The sequence below is a fragment of the Lynx canadensis genome, chromosome B3, assembly GCF_007474595.2.
Source record: "Lynx canadensis isolate LIC74 chromosome B3, mLynCan4.pri.v2, whole genome shotgun sequence".
NCBI classification, from domain to species: Eukaryota; Metazoa; Chordata; class Mammalia; order Carnivora; family Felidae; genus Lynx; species Lynx canadensis.
Window position 1 is genome coordinate 79488850 of NC_044308.2, and position 25591 is coordinate 79514440.

At 36.5% G+C, this 25591-nt stretch overlaps 1 protein-coding gene across 1 annotated transcript in view; it reads right to left on the reverse strand.

The window, feature by feature from the left end:
* Positions 1-25591, reverse strand: part of PRKD1 (protein kinase D1) — a 327269-nt gene that overhangs the window by 132928 nt on the left and 168750 nt on the right. The window contains exon 2 of the mRNA XM_030318866.1: positions 10948-11086. Coding sequence (XP_030174726.1) covers positions 10948-11086 — 139 coding nt within the window. The remainder of the gene's footprint in view (positions 1-10947; positions 11087-25591) is intronic.

Consider the following 25591-nt stretch of genomic DNA (forward strand, 5'->3'; position numbering starts at 1 on the left):
TTCCCCATGCCACGGAGCTAATAATGCACTGCTGAGAACTGCACTCAAGCACCTTGGTTCCAGAGTCTGCGCTTTTAACAACTTGGGGTGTTCTGTGTAGCATGTAATGAGATAAGATAAAGAAATTGAGAAGTCTGGAGAAATTGAATATTGTGGCAAATGCAAAGAATCAGTGTGGTAAAAGTAAGACAGTATTGACTTGTGCCATGTTAAAGGTGGCCCATGAATTAATAAAACAGGTATATGAAGTACCCTGTTTTGGGTACTAAAATCTGACGAATTTGTCCTACAAGGAAGTTACAGGGTAATACGGTGGACAATTTCTCCCTTGAGGTTTTGGTAATAAATTTACTACCAAAACATTCAGGTGTGTTAATTACAACATTCCTCTAAACGTCACATCAAGGAACATTTCAATAAAGGCATTTCTGCAGGGTATGGGGCGTATGTATGCGTGTGCAATTTGTTCTAGATTCTTAGGAGTGAATTTGGTTTATCTCACTGCTCTAATAGAAATTTTTTTTGACAGTGAAATGCTCCATATCAATATGGAAGCTATTATTTAATGTGTCTATTAAACACCTGAAATGTAGTTAGTGTGACCAAGGAACTCAGTTTTAATTTTACTTATTTTTAAATTTCATATAGCCATGCACAGTTATTAGTGTGGACAGGGCAGAACTAGAGAAATGGTTGGGTTGCCTATCTCTCAGCCAATTCTCATGAACAGAATTTCATGTTTGTATAACAGATAGACAAAATAAAAACACAAACACTTTAATTCTCCAGTTTGAGCCAACAACACAAGAATTTTGTGCTAACTCAACATTAATAATTTTTTCAAAGATTCTGACAGAAAAAAGCCCTATTCATATCACCTCTGTATAGAAGTGAGCCAAGGAAATACCTATTTACAAGATACTATGGTTGCCTATAACGTTTTTTTAATATTAGGGTCTGGTTCTATAACTCATTTACTTCATTACCTCTGATGTGTAAAAATATTCATTTTTGAGTTGAAATGTAATTTTTGAAAATAAGCCCCAAATAATTCAGAATCAAATCTGGTTAATGAGGTAGAGGTTTTATAAACCAATTTATATAAAAGGGCAAAGAGAATGAGTGTACTAGTACCTTAGTATATTTCCTAGAATGATTCTAAATATGCAAAGTTCTCTGAGATCCTGTTGTACATTGAAGTGCTAACATAGTAAGATTGACATACATGAGATTGTTAAATATCCACTCTAAGAAGCAAATATGAAGAACTTCTCGTTGCACAAAGACCAGAAAATACAGAGGAAAATTCCCTTTTGTGTGGTTTTCATTACCCCTGTGTTCTTTTTCCTGTTTATCTGAATGAGTTATAATACTGGCTTCAATTAGAGAAGTAATAGATGAAAAGAGAAGAGAAGGAAAAACTATGATTTCTGGCTGGATATCCACTTGCCAGATGGTGAAGAACTAGGCCTTAGGCTAATCCTGTGTGAACAGAGGGGCTTGATATGTCTGTCTCTGAAAACCACAGTATGTACACAGCCAGAGATCTATGGAGATTTAGATTCTGGTTTTAGAACACATGACTCAACTTTTCCTATAGATCATGCCAGCTGACCCTTAGGCACAGACAGCTGTTCTGTTAGGTGCATAAAGCAATGGTGCTCTGATGTGAGGAGCGGGGGTGGGAGGTGGGGAGGAACAGCAGGAAAGATCAACCAGCATCTCAGGAGATCAGTCCTTGGTCCTTCTAGACATGGAAATAGAGAAGTTAGAGCCTGAGGCCAGCTCCAGGGTCACCACTATGAGTTAGTCCAAGTATGGAGTACTGAGGCTCCAGATGAGGAAATGACAATAAACTGATGAAGGCAAGTGAGATTCGAATGGGGCATATGGAGAGATGTATCAAAAAGGGGTGATTGCTGAATACATTTTAGAAAGAAAGCAAGAACATTTGGAAAAAAAAAAGAATAGTGGGAAAAACTGAATGAAGGAAGAATGAATTGAGTTAGGTAGCAAATGAGTTAGCTGGTCATGGTGATCAGCATAATCCAGGAGTTGTGGGAATTCGAAAGGAAAATAATTGGTGTTTTATGAATTAGGCCTTATTTTACATGACAAATGTTGTGAAAGACATGGAAATACTTTGAAAGTAGAACTGGATTTCTAAAAATAATTTCTAAAAATAATTAGTTTTTGACAACATGTAGAAGATAGCAAGAAACCAGAAAAAAAAAATTAGTCAGATGATAATATTGGTATTACTAAGAGATTAGGGCTAGGATAGGCAACTCTAAGAACTGAAATTCAATTCCTACAGAATAGAATTGTGGATACCATATATAGAGTAGCAATTTAACAATTTGCTTACTGGTTTGTTCATTTTGCTATTTCAAGTATCCATCTATTCACTCAACAAATAGACATTAATTGCAACTGACTACACAGGTCCTGAGGATTCAATATAAAAATACATGGATCTTGTTTCAAGAACTGTGTAGTCCGGTGGGGTGGAGGTGGGACAGGAAGGCACAGTACCTCACATTTGCCAGGAATCTTATGAAAAACTTTATATTTATCCTCATGAAATATACAGCCTAACACTATAGTAAAGATATTGCCATTGGTATTTGACAGGTAATGCATAAAGACTCGGGGAAAGGAGATAACCTGCCAGTAATTATGTAAGAAATAAATGGAATCTCTAGGACTCAGCCCAGTCTTTGGCTGGAAGTCCACTAATTATTAAACTAAATTTACATGCATATATGTCATAAAATAACTGTGATGCATATTTCTGAGTTAATATACAGAAAGCACTCAGAACAGTGCCTAACAAATTATAAAAGCTGTATGTCTTTATATCATCATCGCTAATGTTTTTCTTTTTTAAAAAAAAATGTTTTTAACGTTTATTTATTTTTGAGACAGAGAGAGACAGAGCATGAACAGGGGAGGGTCAGAGAGAGAGGGAGACATAGAATCTGAAACAGGCCCGGGCTCTGAGCTGTGAGATCAGAACTCACAGACTGTGAGATCATGACCTGAGCTGAAGTCAGACGCTCAACCGACCGAGCCACCCAGGTGCCCCGCTAACATTTTTCTTAAAGAATAACATGGGAAAGATATTTTTATTCAACATTAAGCGAGAGAAATGTAACACAGCAGAGTTCAAAATGTGCATAAAGTTTTTGAATGAAATAAGATTCTTCAAAGAACTTTTCCCTTTACGGTTTGTCTTATGCCCTATGTTACCTGGGGAGAATGTTTTCACTCTGCCCTGACACTTACGGTTCCTAAAATCATACAGGAGCAATGCACTGTTGTACCATATCTCTCTGGATAATCCACTCTACAAGGAGACACATAATCGAGAAAACTAACAAAGTGAAGAAGAAGTGCTCTGAGCCCCAAAACCCCTTTGAGGTCACAAGTTGGGAAAGATAGGAAGTCTATGGAAATATTCCAACAGCCTGCTCTTTGTATTCACTTTTCTACAAAAATGATTTAACGTAGTACAAAGAAACTAAAATGAACTTTACTTGCAACATAAAGAAGGAAAGAGAATTAATATTAATAATAATAATAAGGAAATGCTGAAGACACACTTAACAGAAACCATACTTTGAAGAAAAGAGTAATGACATGTAATCTTACATTTAAGTTTTCCATTATTACAAAACCACCAGCACAGAGTTGGACAGGAATTGGCACCACTAAGCCTGGAAAACTTAGATGTCCAAACCAACTACAAAGAAATATAAAATGGGTACTGAAAGGCCAGGTCTTTTACAACCTTAATTACTCAAGCAGTATTAACACTGGGGAGGTGCTTCCCATGATTAATGCTCTCTTCCTAAAAGGAGAGAAACAAAACTATATCTACATAATGTATTCTTGGGGACATAATAATGCAGTGACCTAGTGTATTCCTCTCATGGTTTTCCTCTTCCACTCATATTTCACAGGAGTATAAAACATTGCTAAGCAGTATCTTACATGTGTGAGAAATGGATATAACCGGCATGGTGCCATATAAATCAATAATTTACACTTCCTATAAAAGATAGAAGGACCTTGCCAGAATTTTGTTACCATATTTTTTTTCTGGCTTATGGTTTATGCACTGAATCCTAGTAATAGAAAAACATGGTCATAAGGATTACTTAAATATAGTGATGCTCAGACACAATTTCAGTGTTGATCAGAGTTGTGAAATTGTATCATGGGATCTTATTTAAGAAGGGGCTTGGTTACTTTATTACTTCATATTTTTGTACTGTAACTCTATGAAGAAGAGACTTCAGGTTTTCTTAACCTGATCACAGTATATATATTTTATTAAACAGTTATTTTTTTATGAGGAAGAGAGGGATAAGGGTTCTGTGATAAAAATCATGTCAATGGAATTTGTAGCTCATTACTGGTTTTGTTGTTACAAATACCATCAATATTTTCCTGAAATATAAACTTACCATGGTAGGAATTCTCTGAACAGAACTTCAAGAAATCCTGTTTACTGGTCCAAGATCAAAGGGTTAAACTGAAGTTGAGGTAATGTTAATAGTGACTAAGCACTTAGATTCAAATTCTGGTATTCCCTCTACTACTCCCTGTAGGATGTGAGCAAGTTAAAATGCATATTTTATACCTTTTAAGATCTCTGATTTCACTACCTCCCAGAGTAATTGTGAAAGAAACATTACTTATGTAAACTGATTCAAAAGCTTGCTGTTATTATGTAAACAAAAATTTCTTTCTACCTAACTCCCATATCTCCATGATTCAAATATTACTCTCTGTGAGACAGAAGTGGTCTACGTGTAGACAGAATGGATATACCTTCTCAGACCATTTGGTCCATGGGTTTGTCCCAGAGGAGTATCCCCACTGTGGACTGCTAGCCAAAGACTCACCATATACTTAGAAGAAAAAAAAGTATTTGTGTTACAGTGAATTTGGGAAGAGATTTTCAAGAGTTATGCTTCATATTAGCAGGCACCAAAGTTCTGAAGAGTCCTGCAATAAATAATTCTTTTAACATTGTTTGACACAACAGCTTTCAAAGTTATCAGACCAGGATTCCCTTTTGTGGTATGTTTAACAACAATGAACATTGTGAGGAAAGGCTGCTTAGAGTGTGAAGAGTAGAAGCAACCAGAAGAGCTAACATTTATTGTGCAGTTGCTATGTGTAGAAACTCTCTGAAGTGCTTCACGTGTTAGCTTATTTTAATTTTTATTTAAAAAACATTTTTCATGTTTATTTACTTTTGAGAGAGAGAGAGAGAGAGTGAGAAAACAAGTGGAGTGGAAGAGGAGCAGAGAGAGAGGGAAATACAGAATCTGAAGCAGGCTCTAGCCTCTGAGCTGTCAGCACAGAGCCCAACGTGGGGCTCGAACCCATGAACCACGAGATCATGACCTAAGTCAAAGTTGGATGCTTAACCAACTGGGCTACCCAGGTGCCCCGAGTTAACTTATTTTTAATGTTTGCAGTAACTTTACAATGTAGGTGCTAGTGTTGTCTCCATTTTACAGATGAGGAAACTGGGGCACAGAATGAGTAAATGTCTTCACAAAGATGTAAATAGTACAGAATAGAGAAAGGATATGAAGTCAGATGATCTGGCCCTGGGAACTGTACTCAATATTTATGAATACCACTTTACCAGCAGACTAAAGAAAATAAGGAATCCATGTACTTATTAGCCTTGTATGATACTTTCACCCTGTATAAGATTCTTTTTTTATTAAAAAACAAAGAAAATAACACTCAATCCTAGAGATTATGCAACTTGTACAAAATCACAAAGGAAATTAATGGTACTATATGCCCGAGAAATTAGTTTTCCAGCATCTTGGGACAGGAGCCAAACACACTGAACAACACTTGAGAACAAGACTTGATGTGAGGGAAAGAGCATGTGATCACTCTTAGGTAGCTGGAGCTCTCATTAGAGTCCTCTTCATTTTCTCATTTTCCTACATCAACTATATCCAAGTGGTTATAGATCTCTTCAATTTTAACTCTAAAATATTTCTTATTCTTTCTACTTCATTTTTAGCTCTTCAATCACTGCCTGAAAATAGGCCCACAACCCTTCTGCTTGGGCTATGGCACTAGCTTTCTGAGGCTCCCATCTCTAGATGGTGTGGAACTAATAACCAGCCACATGTGGAAACACTGCTTTGCAAAAGTAACAAATAATACTGCATAATCTATTGTAAAAACTAGTGAAAAATATCTGAAAAAATGGAGTTTTGCCATTAATTAAAGAAGGAAAGTTTCAACATTTAGTTCTAAGACTTTAAAATTGTAATCTTGAGAAATTCTTATAGTCCTCATCTATTTTCCATTTAACCACCTATAAATACACACACACACACACACACACACATTTATTGGAGGTCAAGCCTCCATAAAACAAAAAAGAAAGAGTTGAGTCACGTGAATGCAGTGCTATTCCTAACTTGCATTGCTACAGCTGAATTATCAGACTTTGATAGAGATTCATCACGAGAAAGGCTTCAGATAAATTCCATGAACTTTGTTTTATAGTTCAGTACTATACACTTGAACCTGACTTTGGCGTTAGTAGGAAAAACTTCCATTTGTAGTGCTTTCCTACTCCATAACAATGGTAGCAATCCTAATCCTTCGCTTAGCAGACAAAGGAAATTTGCCAGTGGTGGGAGTGTGCATGGTGGGGAACTTCCATGGAGTTATTTCTTTTTTTTTTTCCTCCAGAACCCAACCCATCCACCGATGAGCAATGTTTTCCTGGCTTACTGGGTCTAAATACACTAGATCATACAAGCCCTGTTTTTCAAAAAGAAAAGGAGACAGAAAACTAGCAAATTAGCCAAAAGCAGCCTGGTTAGTACTGACAGATGATTAAAGACCTTGGCAGAAAATGACTTAAACAACAGAAAATTCTTGATGTTGTCTGAAGAGACAAGAGTATATAACCTTCTTCAAAATTAATCTTTCGATATTTTCTCACATTTTACTCTACTCCTATGTCAGAACATGTTCCTGTTGGTGGAAAAGAACCAGGTTACATTTATGTTGAACTACAGAGTAAAATTTAATTTTTCATGGGGAAAAACAGAAAATTTAGATAAATGAATTTTAACATAAAATTATAGTCTTTAAGAGGAAATTTTCCAGCATTGTTTATGTTCTCAAACTGGTCTAAAGGCAGCAGAGGGGATGTCCAGTGTTTTGTTCTCTTACTTCCTTTACCCATTGCATTTTGAATGAAGTGGATCCTTCACCACACCTTCAGGAAATGGCATATTTCTCTGGCCAATTACAGCACTCCATATTCTTCAGGGACTGGGTCAGGAATGAGCTAGTGATATGAGCTCCCTGGTATCCAATTATAATGCAATGCATTATATGATATGATATGATATGATATGATATGATATGATATGATATTTTATTAGTACCCATATCACAGGCACTAATTTCTGGTAAGGGCTAAGTCAGTGCACAGCAAGGAGACTTGAACTTTAGTTTACTATTGTGGATATACTGAGAAATAATATTTTTACAACAAATCAATATTTTTATAAATTTTGGAAATGTGATAACTTCTAATGTGAAAGTCACTAGTCAATCAATCAACTCATACAAATTTATTGAGAACCTTAGGTCTATGGTAACAAAAGGATGTGGGGGTAGGGGGAGGAAGAAAATGTCAAACAGTTGTAAGGTTGGTAAAGATGAGTATAAACTGAGACACAGGGGCAGGGGACTGTGTGTCTAGCAGCCATGTGTGGCTCAGGAACAGGAATGGCAAAAATGGATGGCAATGTAAATCAGATTATAGACACGTATAACAGGCCCAACTAGGGTATAGGAAAACATGAGATACTAGAGACTGCATCAAAGTGATGTATGACATGCAGGTGGTGGCCTGTGTGCTGTGGGGAAAGAAGAAGAAAGAAAAATGGTCCTAAAATGGTAGGGAGTTAGTGACTGAAAACTACAGTCAAATGGCAGCACCTAGGATGTGGATTTGGTAGCAACAGGCAAGATGAAGGGGGTGTGCCGGTGTGAAGACCTCAGAGTTGGACCAAGTCTTATTGGTGAGCTCAGGTGTGGGACTGTGCTGCAGGTGACTGACAACAAACAGGAAGGAAAGGGGCCTGGGAAAAGCCAGGACTGTAACGTGGGTAGGGGAGGTTTTAAAGAAAAATCATTTTTAACATTTATCGAGAAAATCACAAGGCTCAGCATTAGAGTAGGAGAGGAGGGAGGAGAATATAGTTGCCAAAGAAGCTAATGGGGAAATGCTGGAGATCATCAATTAAACATAATTGAATGTGTGTACATATAAATACATATTACATATATTATATGTAATTATATATGTTTAATTAAATATATATAATTGTATATTTAAGGGTTAAATGACACTGGGGAAGTGAGACTATGTGGAGCAAAAAAGTTGAAAGGCTCCAGGTTCAAATCTGCAACTAGGCTGTTATAGAACAGCTCCTTTTAAATACCAACAAGATAGCTGATAAGAGCAGGAGAGGCCTTCCTGAGCCTGGTGCTGGGGAAGCAGGTAAAAAAAAGGTTGCCCTTAAATGTCCTCTGAGCAATCAAGGCCAGGGAGATGGAGAAGAGAACATGGAATGGAAAGGGTGGATGACAAAAGAAGCGGAACGTAAACACAATGAGGGTTTGGTTCTCAAAGACAGCAAGGAGAAGCACAATGCAGTTCTTGGTGCTATGAAGCAATGCAGAGGGCCACATCGGGTCACTGTGCCCAAGAGCAGGTCCTGCTCTATGACACAGAGATCACATGCACAGAGGCAGCCCCTTTCAACAGCGCAAGCACACCCACACACAGCTTGCATTCAATCTGCCTGGAACTGCTATGAAACACTTGACAACAAAAGTAAAATGGAAAGAAAAATAAATTAAATTTTGAAATGCAATTTTAAAAATTCTCATATATTTCTGGACATTGCCACAGGCAAAAAAGATTCATAAAACACATTACGTTATTTGTGAAGCAGTCTGACTGTGAGTTTGATATGAATTATAGAGGGGATGGATCCAAGGCATGATTTCCCTGAATAATTTATTTCAGGCAGCCCCTACTGCTCAGAAATAGGAAACTGAAAAAAACGACATGTCTAAGCACTAGTTTTTTGAGGCCAGGTGCACTGGTTTCTGAAAGAGTCCAAGAAAGGTAATAGCATGGCAGTTTCTCAAAGAATTAAAAATAGAACTACCATATAATCCAGTTAGATTCCACTAGTAAATCAAAATGATAGATGCACCCTTAGTGTTTATTGCAGCATTATTTACAAGGGCCAAGATATGGAAGCAACCCACGTGTCCATCCATTAAGAATGAATAAAGAAGATTCAATACATGTGCGCGTGCGCACGCGAGCACACACACACACACACACACACACACACACACACACACACGATGGAATATTACTCAGCCATAAAAAAGAATGAAACCCTGCTCTTTGCAGCAACATGGATAGATCTAGAGGGTATAACAATAAGTGAAATAAGTCAGTCAGAGAGAGACAAATACCATGTGATTTCACTCAAGGTAGAATTTAAGAAACAAATGAACAAAGGAAAAAAGACAAACAAAAGATGACTCTTAACTATAGAGAACAAACTGATGGCTGCCACAGGGAGGGGAGTGGGGAGTGCTCATGAGCACTGAGTAATGTACAGAATTGCTGAGTCACTATATTGTACACCTGAAACTAATGTAACACTAGACATTAATCATACTTGAATAAAATATATATACGAAAAAATCATAGAACGTAAAAGTGGTTGGCATTATCTACAAAAAAACACACGTAAGCCTTTTCTTTTTTGGTTTCTTTAGCAAGTGACAACCCTATAAACAAGAAAATTAGTACTTTTTTCTAGCAAAACAAGTTGTTTCATAGGATCTATCTACACAATGAAAATGTGGTGATCCCAGGATGTCACATAATGATAGGTGATCAGCAAAGACCTAGTGAATTGGACTGCATCCAGGCAAAGTCCAACTGAATTCTAATCAGTGCAACCGAGGCCTGGGCGCTGAACAAGTTGAGGAACTTAAAGAAGTAAAATCTAGAATCATTAAAGCCAATGGATTTCCTTTAGTCAAAGAAATAACAAACAAAGGAGCAATACAATCTGAGTTTCTCAATAATTCCTCAATTTTAACAAAAATAAACATTAAAAATCTGGGTCTCTTCACATTGCTACACTGATCATTTTTGTGAGGATCCCTGTACAGCTGTTCCCTGGCACTTTTTTTTTTTAAGTGAAATACACTGTTTTTGTTTTGTTTTGTTTTGTTTTTTGTTTTTCTGTATTGATACACACAGTCCCATTAGTAACTTGTAAATCCTAAACAAGAAATATAAATCTGGGCAGATTTCTATCTGAGAGCAGCTGCTCCTCGAGATGGCATGGCCTCAACTGCTGTAACTCCTGAACTCTGGTTTCCAACTTGGCCTTGGCTTATAGCAAGCAGGCTTCTGACTTAATGATAGCAGTGGATTCCTACCTAGCCCTGTTGTCATTTCTTGGCTTCCATACCCTCCGTACATGTGGGGCCCTAACACCTGTCTTTCACCGCTGGTGAGTTTTTTTGTTTGCTTTTGCCGCTGTCCAAATGATTCAAGGTGATAAATGAAAGTACGCCTGTGTGTTGCTGGGAGGCTGTGGAGACTGTAAATTTGGGAAAAGTGGGACAATACTGGATGCAGAAACAGCCAATTCAAGGCAAACTGTTTGCTTTTTCTGAAAAAATTTTGAAAGTTCCTGTAGACAGAAGCCCAAAATTTCCTTTTGGGCCCAATTTTGATGTATGTTTTCTGTTACCCTTAAAAACTTATGCCCAAGATTTCTTCAAATAGAAATTATTAATCTATGGATAAAGAAATAAAAGTACTACCTGACAAGACAACTTCAATAAGATCGCCTTCCTGGATATCGCTAGCCGTTTTCACCAGCTGAAGGATGTTTTCGGAGGTAGGGTCGTGGCGAAAAAGCAGGATCTTATCATACATTCCATAGAAACCACATTCGGGGAACTGTAAATACAGATACCACAATAGGTTAGATGTCAAAACCTTCTCAATTTAAAATAGAAACCAAATAAATGTCAGGGTAAAAACACAGCTAATTATAAAAGTTCAAAGTATCCAGAACATTGAAAGTGGATAGCAAAGTTGATACTCACATACCTCCAAGTCAGGAGGAAAGAAATCACATGTGATAAGGGCAATAAGGACCAAACGACCTTCTAATTAGAGGGCAAGAAAATGGAAGAATATGAGATAAAAATCAGAGAGACTCCTGGCAGTGAGGTGGCTAAGAAATATAATAGGTGGGAAGAACTGTGGATTCTCACAAGATCTATGGCAATCCAGTAGCATAAAAATGGGAATCAGTTTATTACAATTCCATTACACATACTGTTGCAATCTGCTTGCAAAAAAAAAAAAAAAAAAGGTCAGTCCATTTTGGCATATTCAAAAATATGAGACGACTCAATAAAACTGATCATGTTCTGTGTGCGGGCTGACTCAGGAAAGCACCAGAGGAGACAAACCAACTCTCCTTTTTGTTATTGCCCATACATTGCATTTAATTTTCATGCAATCTAAGTTAAATAGATTATGAACAATAGTTAAAAGTCAATTTGTTTTAAATACATACATAAGGCTTAAATTATGTTTTAAATACATACATAAATACATAAGGCTTAAATTCCCTCCACAGGGATAAATCCAAGAGTTTATTACTCAATAGCAGGCATATAATGAGTGATATTTTATAGGAGAAAAACCTAAAAAATTTTAACGGTAGCAATTACTATTATAATATTAACAATTAATATTATTCCCTGTATTTCCCATCTCCCTCCCAAAGCAAGAAAAGGTTCTAAATTCAGACCACAGTCCTAATGTATAATTCCATTTTAAGAGTAGAATTATTTGATCAAAGGGTAAAAACATCCTTAAGGATCTTAAAGCGAACTTCAAACCATTAATAAAACTACCAATCCACAATCTCATGGGCAGTGTTAAGAGTAGGTCCATCTGCACTGGCATTGGGTATTTCTGTTAAAACAATCAAACAACCTAAGTTAATTTTTATGCGTAAAGGACTCTTTTCTCACATACAACTTTTTCACATAATTATTAAGAATTATGGTTTCTTTTATATGTTGATATTTGTAATGTAGTGGGAAAGGTCATAGTCAAGGAGAGAATACTGTCTTTTTAAAGTCAATAAAAGTGTATTTTAAGGGGCTACTGTCATGGAAAAATGTCCAGAATGTGGTTATCTTCTGCAGATAAATACATTGTATTGTGAATTCCTCTTTATTTTTTCTTATTAATAAATTTAGGGGCTACATTCAAATGACGCATTTTGTATAAATTAAAATTAAGTATATTCAGATCATCTTCTTGCTTAAGAGTCTGTTGGTGACCAAGCTTAAAACTACTTCGGGGCGCCTGGGTGGCTCAGTCGGTTAAGCGTCAACGTCAGCTCAGGTCATGATCTCACGGTTCATGGGTTCGAGCCCTGCGTTGGGCTCTGTGCTGACAGCTCTAAGCCTGGAGCCTACTTTGGATTCTGTGTCTCCCTCTCTCTATTCCTCCCCCGCTTGCACTCTGTCTCTCTCTCTGTCTCAAAAAGAAGTAAAGATTAAAAAACAAAACAAAACTGCTACTACTTATCACTTAGAAAAGCTGGCTTCCAGAGTGCCCGGGTGGCTCACTCAGTCAGTGAATTGTCCAACTTCGGCTCAGGTTCCTCACGTTCAGGAACCTCACGTTCCTAGGTTTGAGCCCCACGTTGGACTCTGGGCTGACAGCTCAGAGCCTGGAGCCTGCTTCAGATTCTATGTCTGCCCCTCCCTCACTCGCACTCTTTGTGTGTCTCTCTCTCAAAAATAAATAAGAGTTAAAAATTAAAAAAAAAAAAAGTTGGCTTCCTTAAAGCAAACACAAGAGCCGAAATGATGTTACTGCTTTCATTGTGCTAATTAAAAGAAAAATAAGTTCCTTTTTTGGTAATAAAAATATTTTATTATTATTACTTTTTTAATACTTATTTATTTTATTTGAGAGAGACAGAGCATGACCAGGGGAGGGGCAGAGAGAGAGCGGAAGGCACAGAATCTGAAGCAGGCTCCAGGCTCTGAGCTGTCAGCACAGAGCCTGACATGGGGCTCGAACTCATGAACCATGAGATCATGACCTGAGCTGAAGTTGACTGCTTAACCAACCGACTGAGTCACCCAGGCATGCCAACAATATTTTTAGAGTACAAGGAGGAAAGAGTACTGTTTTATAGGGAAAAGTAAAATACCATTTTCCCTAACTTAAAAGCAATGAATAGTTCATATACTATTTTAAAAATCAACTTCACTGAGATATAATTAACAAATAAAATGGATAGAAGTCTGTATTTTGACAATCATCAACACTCATGCAACCAAAGTCACAATCAGGCCAGAAAACGTTTCTTTTAAATGTTTATTTATTTTGAGAGAGAGAGAAAGTGTGTGCATGTGAGTAGGGGAGGGGCAGAGAGAGAGAGAATCCCGAGCAGACTCCATGTTCAGAGCCCAACTCCTGGCTCGATCCCAGGAACGGTGAGAAATCAAAAGTCGGATGCTAGATCGACTGAGCCATCCATGCACCCCAGGCCATGAAACATTTACATCAACCTCCCCCAAATTTTATTGTACCCTCTTGCAGTTGATGCTATTTACAATGTTGGCCCTATGCACAGATTTGCTTTTTGTCACCATAGTTCATCTGCTACAGAGTTTCATACAAATGAAATCATACAGTATATACTATATACTCTTTTCTGGCTAACTTCTTTTGCTCACTATATTTTTGAGACTCATTTATACATACTGCCTTTGGGAATCCTCTCTATTTATCAGTTACTAGTATTTCATTACATGGACCTAGGATAATTATTTACCCTTAGATGGACATTTGTATTCTTTTTCCAATTTGTGGCTATCACAAATAATAATGCTATGAACATTTATGTGCAAGTATTTATTTTAGTGGGTGTTTCTCAATTTTTATGAGTAAATAGTGAGGAACAGAATTTCTGGGTCATATAATTGTACGTTTGATTACATATTAACACATTATACTTATTATTGGTGCTTTACACTAAGCCATAAAGTCAGGTAGGGTCTTTTTTTTCTTTTCAAAATTGCTTTGGATATTATAGGTCTTCTGAATTTCCATACACATTTTAGAATCACTTTGTAATTTCTAAAAAAAAAATCTGCAATGACTTTCAATGATATTACATTGAAACAAACATAGATCAGTTGGGTAGGACTGTATTTTAACAATGCAGAGACTTGTACTTTATTATGAACAAGATATATTGCCCTATTTATTAGTCTCTTAAATTTCTCTCAAAAATGTTTTGTAGTTTTCATTGTACATGTCTTAGATATATTTGCTAAATTTGCCTTTAAGTATTTGGTATTTTTGTGCTATTTTTAAAATTTATTTATTTTTGAGAGAGCACACAGGAGAGGGGCAGAGAGAGAGGGAGAGACAGAGAATCCCAAGCAGACTCCACGCTGTCAGCTCAGAACCCAATGTGGGGCTCAAATTCACAAACCATGAGATCATGACCTGAGAAGAAATCAAGAATTTGACACTCAGATGCCCCTTTATGCTATTTTAAATAGTTCATTAAGGTATAATTGACATACAATAAAATTCACCCTTTTTAGTGTGTAGTCCTGAAAGTTTTTACAAATGTGTATAAAAACTACATACCATATATGTGCTATACACAAAACAGCCAAGATATGGAACAGTTCCCATCACCCCCTAAAATTTCTCCATGCCCATTTATTATCAACTTCTCCCCTGACCCTTAACCCCTAGAAAATACTGATCAGCTTTCTGTCTCTATAATTTGGTCTTTTCTAGAATGTCATATAAATGATATTATCCCATTTCTATTGTACCTAATTTTGAATCTGACTTTTTTCACACTTAGTGTAATAAATCTGAAATTGTCCATTCTGTTGTATGTATCATTAATGTATTCCGTTTTATTGCTGAGGAGTGCTCCATTGTATTGCATGGATACACCAGAGTGTATGTACCCATTCCCCAATTGAGGGGCATTTTAGTTCCAATTTTTGACTATTACAAATAAAGTTGCTATAAATGTTCACTTAGAGGTTTTTGTGTGAACACAAGTTTTTATTTCTGTGGGGTGGATGGAAGTATCTGGATAACTTTATACAAAATTGCCAAAATGCCTACACCATTTGACATTCCTACAAGCAGTGTATGCGAGTTCCAGTTGCTCTGCATCTTTGACAGCACTTGGTAATGTTGGTTGCTTTTATTTTAGACATTCTAACAGGTATATAATAGTATCTCACAGTTTTAATTTGCATTTTCCTAATGACTAATGAGGCTGAGCATCCTTCCTTGTGCTTATATGCCCCGTCATGCACACAACTGATCAACTCCTCTGCCCATTTTTTTTAAATTGAATTGTCTTATTATTGAGCTGCAATAGTTCTCTATATATATTCTAGATAAAAGCTTTTTATCAGATATGTGTTTTACAGATTTTTCTTCCAGTTTGTGGCTTGTCTTTTCATTCTCTACCCATTGTTTTCTAAAGTTCTTAATTTATACGAAGCCCAACTTATTTCAAATATTTCCTTATGGATCATGCTTTTGGTTCAAGACCTAATAAATCTTTGTATAACTGAAAATAACACAGATATTCTCCTATGTTTTATTCTACATTTTATGGTTGGGGGTTTCATATTTGGATCTATGATACACTTTGGGATGATTTCTGAATGAAGTAAAAAACAGATCAAGGCTCTTTTTTTTTTTTTTTTTTCATATCCTTAAAGATTTGAATAGAGTTGGTGTAAGTTCTTCCTTACTGTCTGGTAGAATTCTCCAGCAAAGGCATATAAGCCTGAATTTTTCTACTAAGATTTAGCTCTTAGATAGCACTACTTAGATTTCAATTTCCTCTTAAGTGAGCTTTGGCAGTTTTCTTTGAAGGAACCTACTCATTTTATCCAAATTGCTGATTATCTAGGCAAAAAGACTTTTTAAAAATATTATTCCTTTATCACTTTTTTAACATCTGTAGTGTCTATAGTGATGTCTCTTAATACTTTCTCATAATTTGTGTCTTTTCTCCATTTTTGCTAGATCAGTCTCTGACCATTGGTCAGTTCCATACTGTTGGTCTATAGATCTATTTTCAAGCCAGTTCCATACTGTTTTGATTACTATAACATATCTTGAAATCAGAAAATATGCCTCCAGTGTTCTCCTTCTTGCTAAAATTGCTTGGGATATTTGGAGTTTTTTGTAGTTCCATATAGATTTCAGAATTGTTTCTTCTACTTCTGAAAAATGCTGTTGGTATTTTGATAAAGATTGCATTAAATATGTAGATTGCTTTGGGTAGTATGGACATTTTAACAATATTAATTCTTCTAATACATGAACGTAGAATGTCTGTTTGTGTTTTTTTTTCCTTTCTTTGAGCAGTGTTTTATAGTTTTCATTGTACAAGTCTTTCACCTCATATTTTCACATAAATCCTTGAAAATTCTTTTCTACTAAGTCTATCACTTCTACCATTTCTGGTTTACTTCCATTAACTCTTTTGATCCTGGTTGTATGTAACATTTCCTCCTACATTTCCTGCTTTTTCATAGGTATACTTTAAAAAAAATTGAAGTACAGTTAACATACAATGTTAAGTTAGTTTCAGATGTACAACACAGTGGTTCAATAATTCTATATGTTATGCTAAGCTAATCACAAGTGTAGCTACCATCTCTTACCATGGAATGCTATTATAATGCCTTGATTGGCTATGTTTGTTATGCTGTACCTTTCATCCTTATGATTTATTCATTCCATAACTGGGAACCTGTACCTCCCACTCCCCTTCACCCATTTTTCCCAATCCCCTACCTCCTCCCCTCCAGCAACCACCAGTTTGTTCTCTACACTTATGGGTCTATATCTACTTTTTCTTGTTTGTTCATTTGTTTTTTAGATTCCATATATAAGTGAAATCATATGGTATTTGTCTTTCTCTGCCTGACTTTTTTCATTTAGTGTAAAAATAGAAATGCTATATGATCCAGTAACTCTGCTACTGAGTATTTACCCAAAGAAAATAAAAACACCAGTTCAAAAAGATATATTCAACCCTCTATTTATGGCAGTATTATTTACAACAGCAAAGATACAGAAGCAACCAAGTGTCCACTGATAAATAAATGGATAAATAAAATATAGTGTGTGTGTGTGTGTGTGTGTGTGTGTGTGTATGATGGAATGTTACTTAGTCATATAAAAAAATGAGATCTTGCCATTTGCAACAACATGGATGGACCTAGTGGGTATAATGCTGCCAGAAATAAGTCAGAGAAATGAAGATACCATATGATTTCATTTATCTGTAGAACCTAGCTGTACTTTTTAAATTAGATGCCAGATTTTATGAATTAATGTGAGCAGTTGGACTTTGTTGTCTTCCTTTGAAGACAACATTGATATTTGTCTTAGCAAAATATTAAGATAATTACAGATCAGTTTTATCTTTTCAAGGCTTATTTTTAAGCATTGTTAAGGCAGCTCTAGAGTAGTATTTCCTCTAGGGATAGTTTAACCCTACTATTAATATATAATTCTTTGAACATCTCTATGGAATACCTGACGTGTTCAGTGAAATTTCTCCCATTTGCCTGATAGAAACTCAACAGTCTCCCAGCCCTGTGTGGGCTCTGGAAAGTGTTCATTTCACAGCTTCCCAGCAGCTGCTCTTTCCTCTGACTTACAGATTTTCACCCCCCCCCCACACACACACATATTTGTATTCAGTCTAATACTCAAGCAGACTTTTAAGCAGATTTCTGAAGCTCTTTCTCTGTATATGTCCTACCTTTCTAGTATTTCTCCCCTAAAAATCCTTTGACCTGGTCACCTTGAGCTCTATTCTGTGTCTCTTCTGTGCAGCCAGACAAGGAGGCTCTTCTCAGGTTCTCTCTCCCTACACTACACTCTGGATCCTGCATCCAGGCAGAAAGCTCAGACAGCTATAGTACTTACCATGTTTGTTTCTCTTCTCTCAGGGATCACAGTCTTGCATTCCCATTGGACAATGTCTAAAACAGGCATTCTACATATTTTTCATGGTTTTCTATTTGTTTGGAACAGATGAGCCTATCCCATACCAGACACTCCTTGTGAGTAGAACTCAAAAGTCTCATGTGCCTTTTAAATATAGAATGCTCATCTTTTCCACCCAACCTTTTGACTACTTAATTCTATGTAAACAGCATTTGCAAGAAAAGCCAGTTAAAGAAAAAAAAAATGTCTTCAATTGATAAGAGTATATTCTAAGATTACATTGAAATAAAGATACAAAATGCATTTAATAAAATTACAAAATTAAAAATTACAACTCTTAAACCTCACTTTGAGAGTCTGGACTAAACTTTTACTGAAAGAGTTTTCCCTGATTGAACACAAGTGTTCTTCAAAATACACTACATTAACTAATGCATGGATGCTCTTACCATATCCTTTCCAAAACCATGAATAGCTGATTCTGATTCACGATAGGAAAGAGAAAATTGAAGGGATACAGTGTCTGAGTTAGGGTGAGTAGACAATTGTAGCTGGGGAGGAAGAGAGAGAAAACAGCAAGTGTTTCCCCAAAGAAGAGTCGAACTTTACAGTGTCTTCTAACTAATGTCTTGTGGACGTGCTGTGTGGTGGAGGGACCAGGTGGCAATACTGAAGTGGGGGCTTCGGAGACAAGGATTCTGCCGCCTCATCACAATTTCTGTCAACGTGTCCATACGCCTCTTGCTTGCTTCAAGAGCATCACTATATTCTGTTTCTTTATGGTCCTATATTGCTAACGTTTGACCATCACATTCTGTTTACAGAGAGGCCTCTGTAAAACTGTGGGTATATGGAATGGATGATTTTGTATTCAAGTAAGGCTTGAGTGCCTCACATGCTAATTATTATATTTCTTTCTGACTCACAAAACACTTTTAAAAATGAGAATAGATAGCATAATGCCAATATATACAACACATATCAAAGCTATTATTTAAAAAGACTAAATTAAAAAAAAAAAGATCGCATTATAAATATTCATGAAGGGCGTGGATATCCTCTCTCCCACATTCCCTCTTACTAGGTCATAGACATGGCTGTTCTCTCTTCATTAACAAGCCATTCAGAATCAGGTTGTAGAGCCTTGTGAAGAAGGGCACAGGGGTGAACATGAAGGCCTAGCCTCATGGGACAGTTGTCATGGCAGCAGAAAGTGAGGGTTCGATTTTTTTTCAGATTGTACCTTTTCCTATTGGCCAGAAAAAAATATATGCACATTTGCCTTTTACTGTGTAAGAGAAAAAAAAAACGAAACAAAACATCTTTTCTTTGATGTAACATAACATTCTGCTTAAATAGAAAATATACAATAAGACTTCCAAAAATTATATTTAAAAATCATGCCTGGAAGGTGAAAAGTATAACGAAACAATGCCTGACAACTGAGAAGAGAACATATTGGGGGAAAACACTCATGGAACAACATTCCCTAATTTGGTCATAATCATCTGTTTTTATGTGAAGGTGTGTGAGCTTTGAAATCTGAAAACCCTCATTAAACTAAACAGGCTTTCAAAAAGGCTCAGAGGCTTGTAAACTCAGCTGGAGCTTATTACAAGATCAGTTCTGTGTTTCACAGAGGCTTTGTGGTCGTGAGCACAAACATCTGATATAAGTGATTTCAAGCTCACTCCAAGTTTCACTGTAACAAAACTGGCCACTGTGAAAATACGGCCAACAATCACGGCACTGGTCCTAAGCTCTTTAATTCTACCCTATGCTGAAAACCTCTGTGCTGCTGTGTGTATCATTTGGCATTTTTGACCACAGAGCACAATTTACTGTTACATTTCAGTATAAATTCATGGCTGGCCAGACAATGTGCTCCAGAGTAGAATAAATACATGTTTTAATGAGTTGCTGAAATGCGACCTGGCCAACAGGAACTCTAAGGAACAAAGGGTGCTTTTCCACAGTTGAGGCCAATCACAAAGGGCAAGAAACAAGCAATACCAGAAACAAATTAATCTATGATTCAGTCAAGTAGAAAAAAAGAGAGAGAGAGATGGCCTAATTAGGAAATGAAAATACACTGCCAGTTTACTTTTGCCGAAAGGTGACGAAAATCCTCGAATTAAATTATTCTGCTCAATAACAAGACACATCAGGCACCTGAATATTGTACTCTTCTCATAGAAGAGGCTTTCCAAGTTATTTTCAAAGACCTCTCCTGTTTGTGACAAGTGGTGTCATGACTGGCCACCCTTAATGAACAAAGAAACTAGAAAGGTGCCACCACTTGCTAGTTTGGCCAGAATACTCCCTCAGTATTGTTCCTGGAGTACTGAGACAACAAGGATACATTATGAGCAACTATTTTAACAAGAACGCCTAAACAGCTGGGTGAAACTCTATCTTGATTCCCTTGTTGGAGTTGCACCTGAATGATGTCTGCATTGAGCTGTAAAAGCAGGAAAAGTTAGGCAGTTGATGATGATTCTGAAAGCAGTGGATCCTTAAGTCAATTGGATCCTGCCGAGGGATGTTGTGAGCGAGCACTAAGGTAATAGTCATAAACTTGGATCATTAACTCTGCCTAGGAAACTAACCTATCCCCTTTTTAATGACCTCACAATTAAAAAAAAAAAGTCTGATAACAAACCAAAAATGTAAGTACTGTATATAAAAGATAAGTACATGAAAAAACAAATTCTTAGTGAATAACATGATTATCATGTACACAGCATTACAGCTGTATCAACAAACAAAATTATGAGCTGGTTTAAGCCCATCAAAAGCATGAACACTAAATTTTCATTTAGAAACAGAAGTTATAAAGTGAAAATGAAAGGGGAAAAGAAAAAGTGAATAATTCATACTATCTGAAGGCATATTCCTGAATTGTATTCAAATTTGGGCACAAGCTCTTTGATTTGGTGATTTCACAACCTCAAAAAGACGCACATGAAAAGAATTCCATCCTAGGACCACACAGCTATGCGACTAATTTCTGAATGTAATCTTAGGACACAGAAACCAGAAAAAACAAAAAACAAAAAACACACATTTTAACCTTTCTTTTTTCCTCCTGCCCTAACTCCTCTGCTCAAGCCCTCCTGCCAAGCCAGGCAGAAACGGAATAGTATTCCACCACAATAACTAAGAACCACTGTCAAAGGTAGTGCTTTGCTCTCTCTCCTGGGTGGCAGCTGTTATTATAGATTCTTGGTCGAATCATTTATCTCTCAGTCCAAAAGATGTGATTCATGAAAATAAATATGCAATACCTATTTTCATGAAATGTTTTTAAAAGCCTTTGCATAATTCCAATTTCTGGAATGATGATGGCTAAATGATAGTTCCAGTGCTGAAATAAGATGATGTATCATACACTGCCCAAGCCATGAAAAACGACACAACTGTCCACTGCAGAGCCAGGAGCACATGCATTCTCCATTTTATCTTGCTATTTTCTGGGCCACGGGTATGCTGTCCAAATGCAGATAACTCTGGCAAACAATCTCAGCCCTTGCCTCCCTCCCTCTGCAGTTCTTTCTCTTGCCCACACCGGCAGTCACATGACTCTCTGCTCCACTAACCCCAATGCTTCCTTTGAAAAGGGATGCCTAACACCAAGGGTCTATCAACTTGAAAAATCTTCAAGGACCAAATTTACAAACACAGAAGTCACTCTGATTAGTCCTCTCTCCACTCACATGCCAAAACACTTCCTCTTCTCATTCAAGACAGAACTTCAATTTATTCCACTCTTACTTTCCTAAAGGAAGATCTAGAATCTGATCCATGCACTTGCTTCTGCTTAGATTTCCTTTTTTCAGCCACTCTCCTTTCCATCAAGTTCAAAATCCCATTGTTGAAGCAATCATTTTCATTCATAATTTTACATTTGGACCCTCTGTTTGCATTACAGAAAAGAAAAGTAAACAGAAAAAGATATTGAAAAAAGAAGGAATATATTTCATCAAAGAGAGGTCTGCTTGGAATCTTTAGATTAAATGTGAAATGGCAGATTTTGACTATGAGACTTAAAAGTTGATTGTACTATAAGACACAGAAACATGCATGTAGACTGAACTTGCAACACCTTTGGGGAATAATGCTAGACTAAAAATTCTTCTTCCTAGGGCATATAAATATATTGATGTTATATACCAGATATTGCTAAAGAAGTCTGTTTAATAAATCACATGCTTATCTTTAAGGCAGGAGATGTGACTCAGTTGATGCATAATTATTAGTAGAAACTTCTACTTTAATTTGAATAGTATGTCATCTATTAAAAAGACAAAGGCAGTAAGGAATGACTTAATACATCATTAACTCTAATGCAGCAACTTCTGGGTATAGACTTCCTGGAGGTACTTGAAATCATTATTTTGTTGTACATAATTTTTAAGGTTTAAAATAAATGCTCATATCAAGCAATTATAGGTGGTAATAATTAATGAGAACCTCACCAGTGTTGTGTAAAAACATATTATCCTGCATTATACCTTGACAGATTACTAGTCAGTGATAGCTATTAGAAATCTTAGTAGGCACTCTGAAATTATTCACACAACAGTAATTAGGTGTGTAGATGTGCAGCTTGGAAATGGGGAAAAATGTACTTCACTCTGTCTCACTGAATCCAACTGTCATTATAGAATACTATATATTTTTTATGTTTATTAACAAGGCTACATGGTTGTTCATTATTTTAATGAATTAATGATGATGGATGCATGTGCTGGATAAAATGAAGAATATGACAGCAACTAAAAAGGTTTTACCAAAAATTAAGAATCATTAACTTTGGAGAAGAAAATTTTCCAGAGTTAATTTATTTTATCTTCTCATTTAGAGAAGTAGATTGGTGCCCAAAATTAACTAAGGAATCTATCCAAGGACACAGTGCTAGGTAAAGCCAGAACAAGGGTGAGAAGCCTAATTTCCTAAATCATATTGTTTGATCTTTCCTCACAGTTCTACTTCTCCTAGAAAGGAAATACAGGAAGATTGGTCAAATGTACAGCCAACAGTGATTCAGAACTGAAAATCCTGAGCACTTTTCTTTGCCAGAAAGTGCTGGACCTGGGTTTATAGATTTTGGATTTTGAACAAAACTAAGGTAAATGACTTAATGAACTTTAAAACAGCTATTCTCTGCCAATCTTCAGTTCTTACTAGATAGACAAGTCATTAAAAGGTTCATGGCAATGAGGAAGGCCATTGAAGGCTGGGTGACAGCAGAATGGACAGCTTTTATAGCAGAAGAAAACTGGTTGGGGTCATTAAGAGAAGGGGGGGCAGTCTTACACATCCTACCTCCAAAGGAGAGTTTTATTATAAGAGAACTATAATTGATATTTAAAGAATTATTGGTTCTTTAGATAAAAAGAAACACATAGTACTGAGTAATACATTTGAAAAGGTTTCCATTAAATTATCTAAAATAAAATTGGAAAATAAAATGTATTCTTATTTGCAAAATGTATCTATCATCTTCATTGATGATAATAAATGAGGGATAATTATATTAGTGTAGTACACCTGTGTGTGTATTTCAGATGCATGAAGTATACTTTTTCATTAAATTAAAATTAAATTGTAAACTTGAACACACACAGACCACTGACCAGAAAATGCTAATTTACTATTACACATTTACAACAAAGTATTTATGTAATCTTTAATGATGGCACTAACTCTCAAATCGTTTGGGACTGTATAAATAGCTTGCTCACTTATGTAAGTCAGTTAAAAAAATCAACCTTTAGTAAAATAACTAAATGAATAAACCATCTCCTTTTTAACTGTTTACTCTTATGTTATAAAATGTTTGATTTTGACTAAACCAGATACCAAAGCTATCTGAACAATATGCATAAAGGAACAGGAAATGGGTATGGGATACCGGCCTTCCAAACAAAGTTCAAAAGCTGATGTCACAAATCTAACCATCTCCAGAGAGATGCAGACATATCACGGCACACCACAAGTGCTCACAGTCCTTCATTCACTGAGTAAATACTGAGAAAACATTTAGGTACTATGCCCCTAGCTAGATATATAATGATAAATGAAGCCAGATATGGTCCCTTCTTCTCACAAGATAAGGAAGGGGAGATTGTCCAAGTAGGGGAGATAGACATTAGACAGGTAATCCCACAAATGAGGGTGTAACAGCACAGTGAGGTAAGTACAATGAAGAAATAGAGCACTATTCTAAGAAGGCCTACAACAAAGGAATATAACAAAGGACTAGACAGGGAATTCGGAAAAGCTTCCCTAAAGAAATGACATTTCAGCTCAGATCCAATGTTCAAAAAGAGTCACTTAGGAAGGAGACTGGCTGGAGGTGAGAGCTGCTGGCAGAGCAAGTACCTGTGCAAAAATCTTACATGTTCTTTAACTTTAACAGTAACAGTGATAAGTCTCCTTCGATTAGTGAAGAACGGCAGAAAAAAGTATTCCTGGTTCCTACACCATTACCCCTTCATATCTCACGGTAAGCCACATTGGGACTAATGCCTGGGTCAAGATCTACTTTATAGCCCTGATACCACATAAGACCCCACAAACTGCTTATCCACTAAGAACCCCCTGGACTTAGGGGCACCTGGGTGACTCAGTCAGTTGAGCGTCCAACTTCCAACTCAGGTCATGATCTGGCAGTTCATGAGTTCCAGCCCCACATCAACCGTGCTGCTGTCAGCACAGAGTCCACTTCAGATCTTCTGTCCCCCTCTCTTTCTGTCCCTCCCCCACTCCCACCTGTGCTCGTTCTCTCAAAAACAAATGAAACATTAAAAAAAAAATCCCCTGGACTTAGACCTAGATCTGAATTCAATGATAAAATTAACATTTCTCAAAGCCTATATGTACTTACTCCATGAGAAACTCTATGACAATAAGGTTTGAAATTAAGTTTGGAAAATGTGGCATACAATATACCCTTCTTGAAAATTTGCCATGCACTTTATCATAATTAGTGTTTATTAAGAAACCTGTCTCTCAGCACATTTCTATATTTGACACATATACATGTATATATGTGACATATCATATGTATTATGATTGGTTGTTTACTGATGGGTTACTGATTGGTTGCTTCCCAGAACCACTGTAGAGGTTATGTTAAATAAACTAACATATGCACAGTATTTATAATAGACTCACAGAAAATGATAGGTGTTTGTTTTTGTTATTAGTTAGTTATATAAGTAGTTAGTTACAAGAAAACCAAGATTTCTTGGTCACTCTAAAAATTCCAGATGGGGGGATCACTCAAATGCACACATCAGGCATGCTTTAGTGTCCTGATATTTCTGCTTCATTCCTGTAGCTTCAACATAGTTCACATGCTTTCTAATTGGCTTGAGCAAGATCCCGAAACTA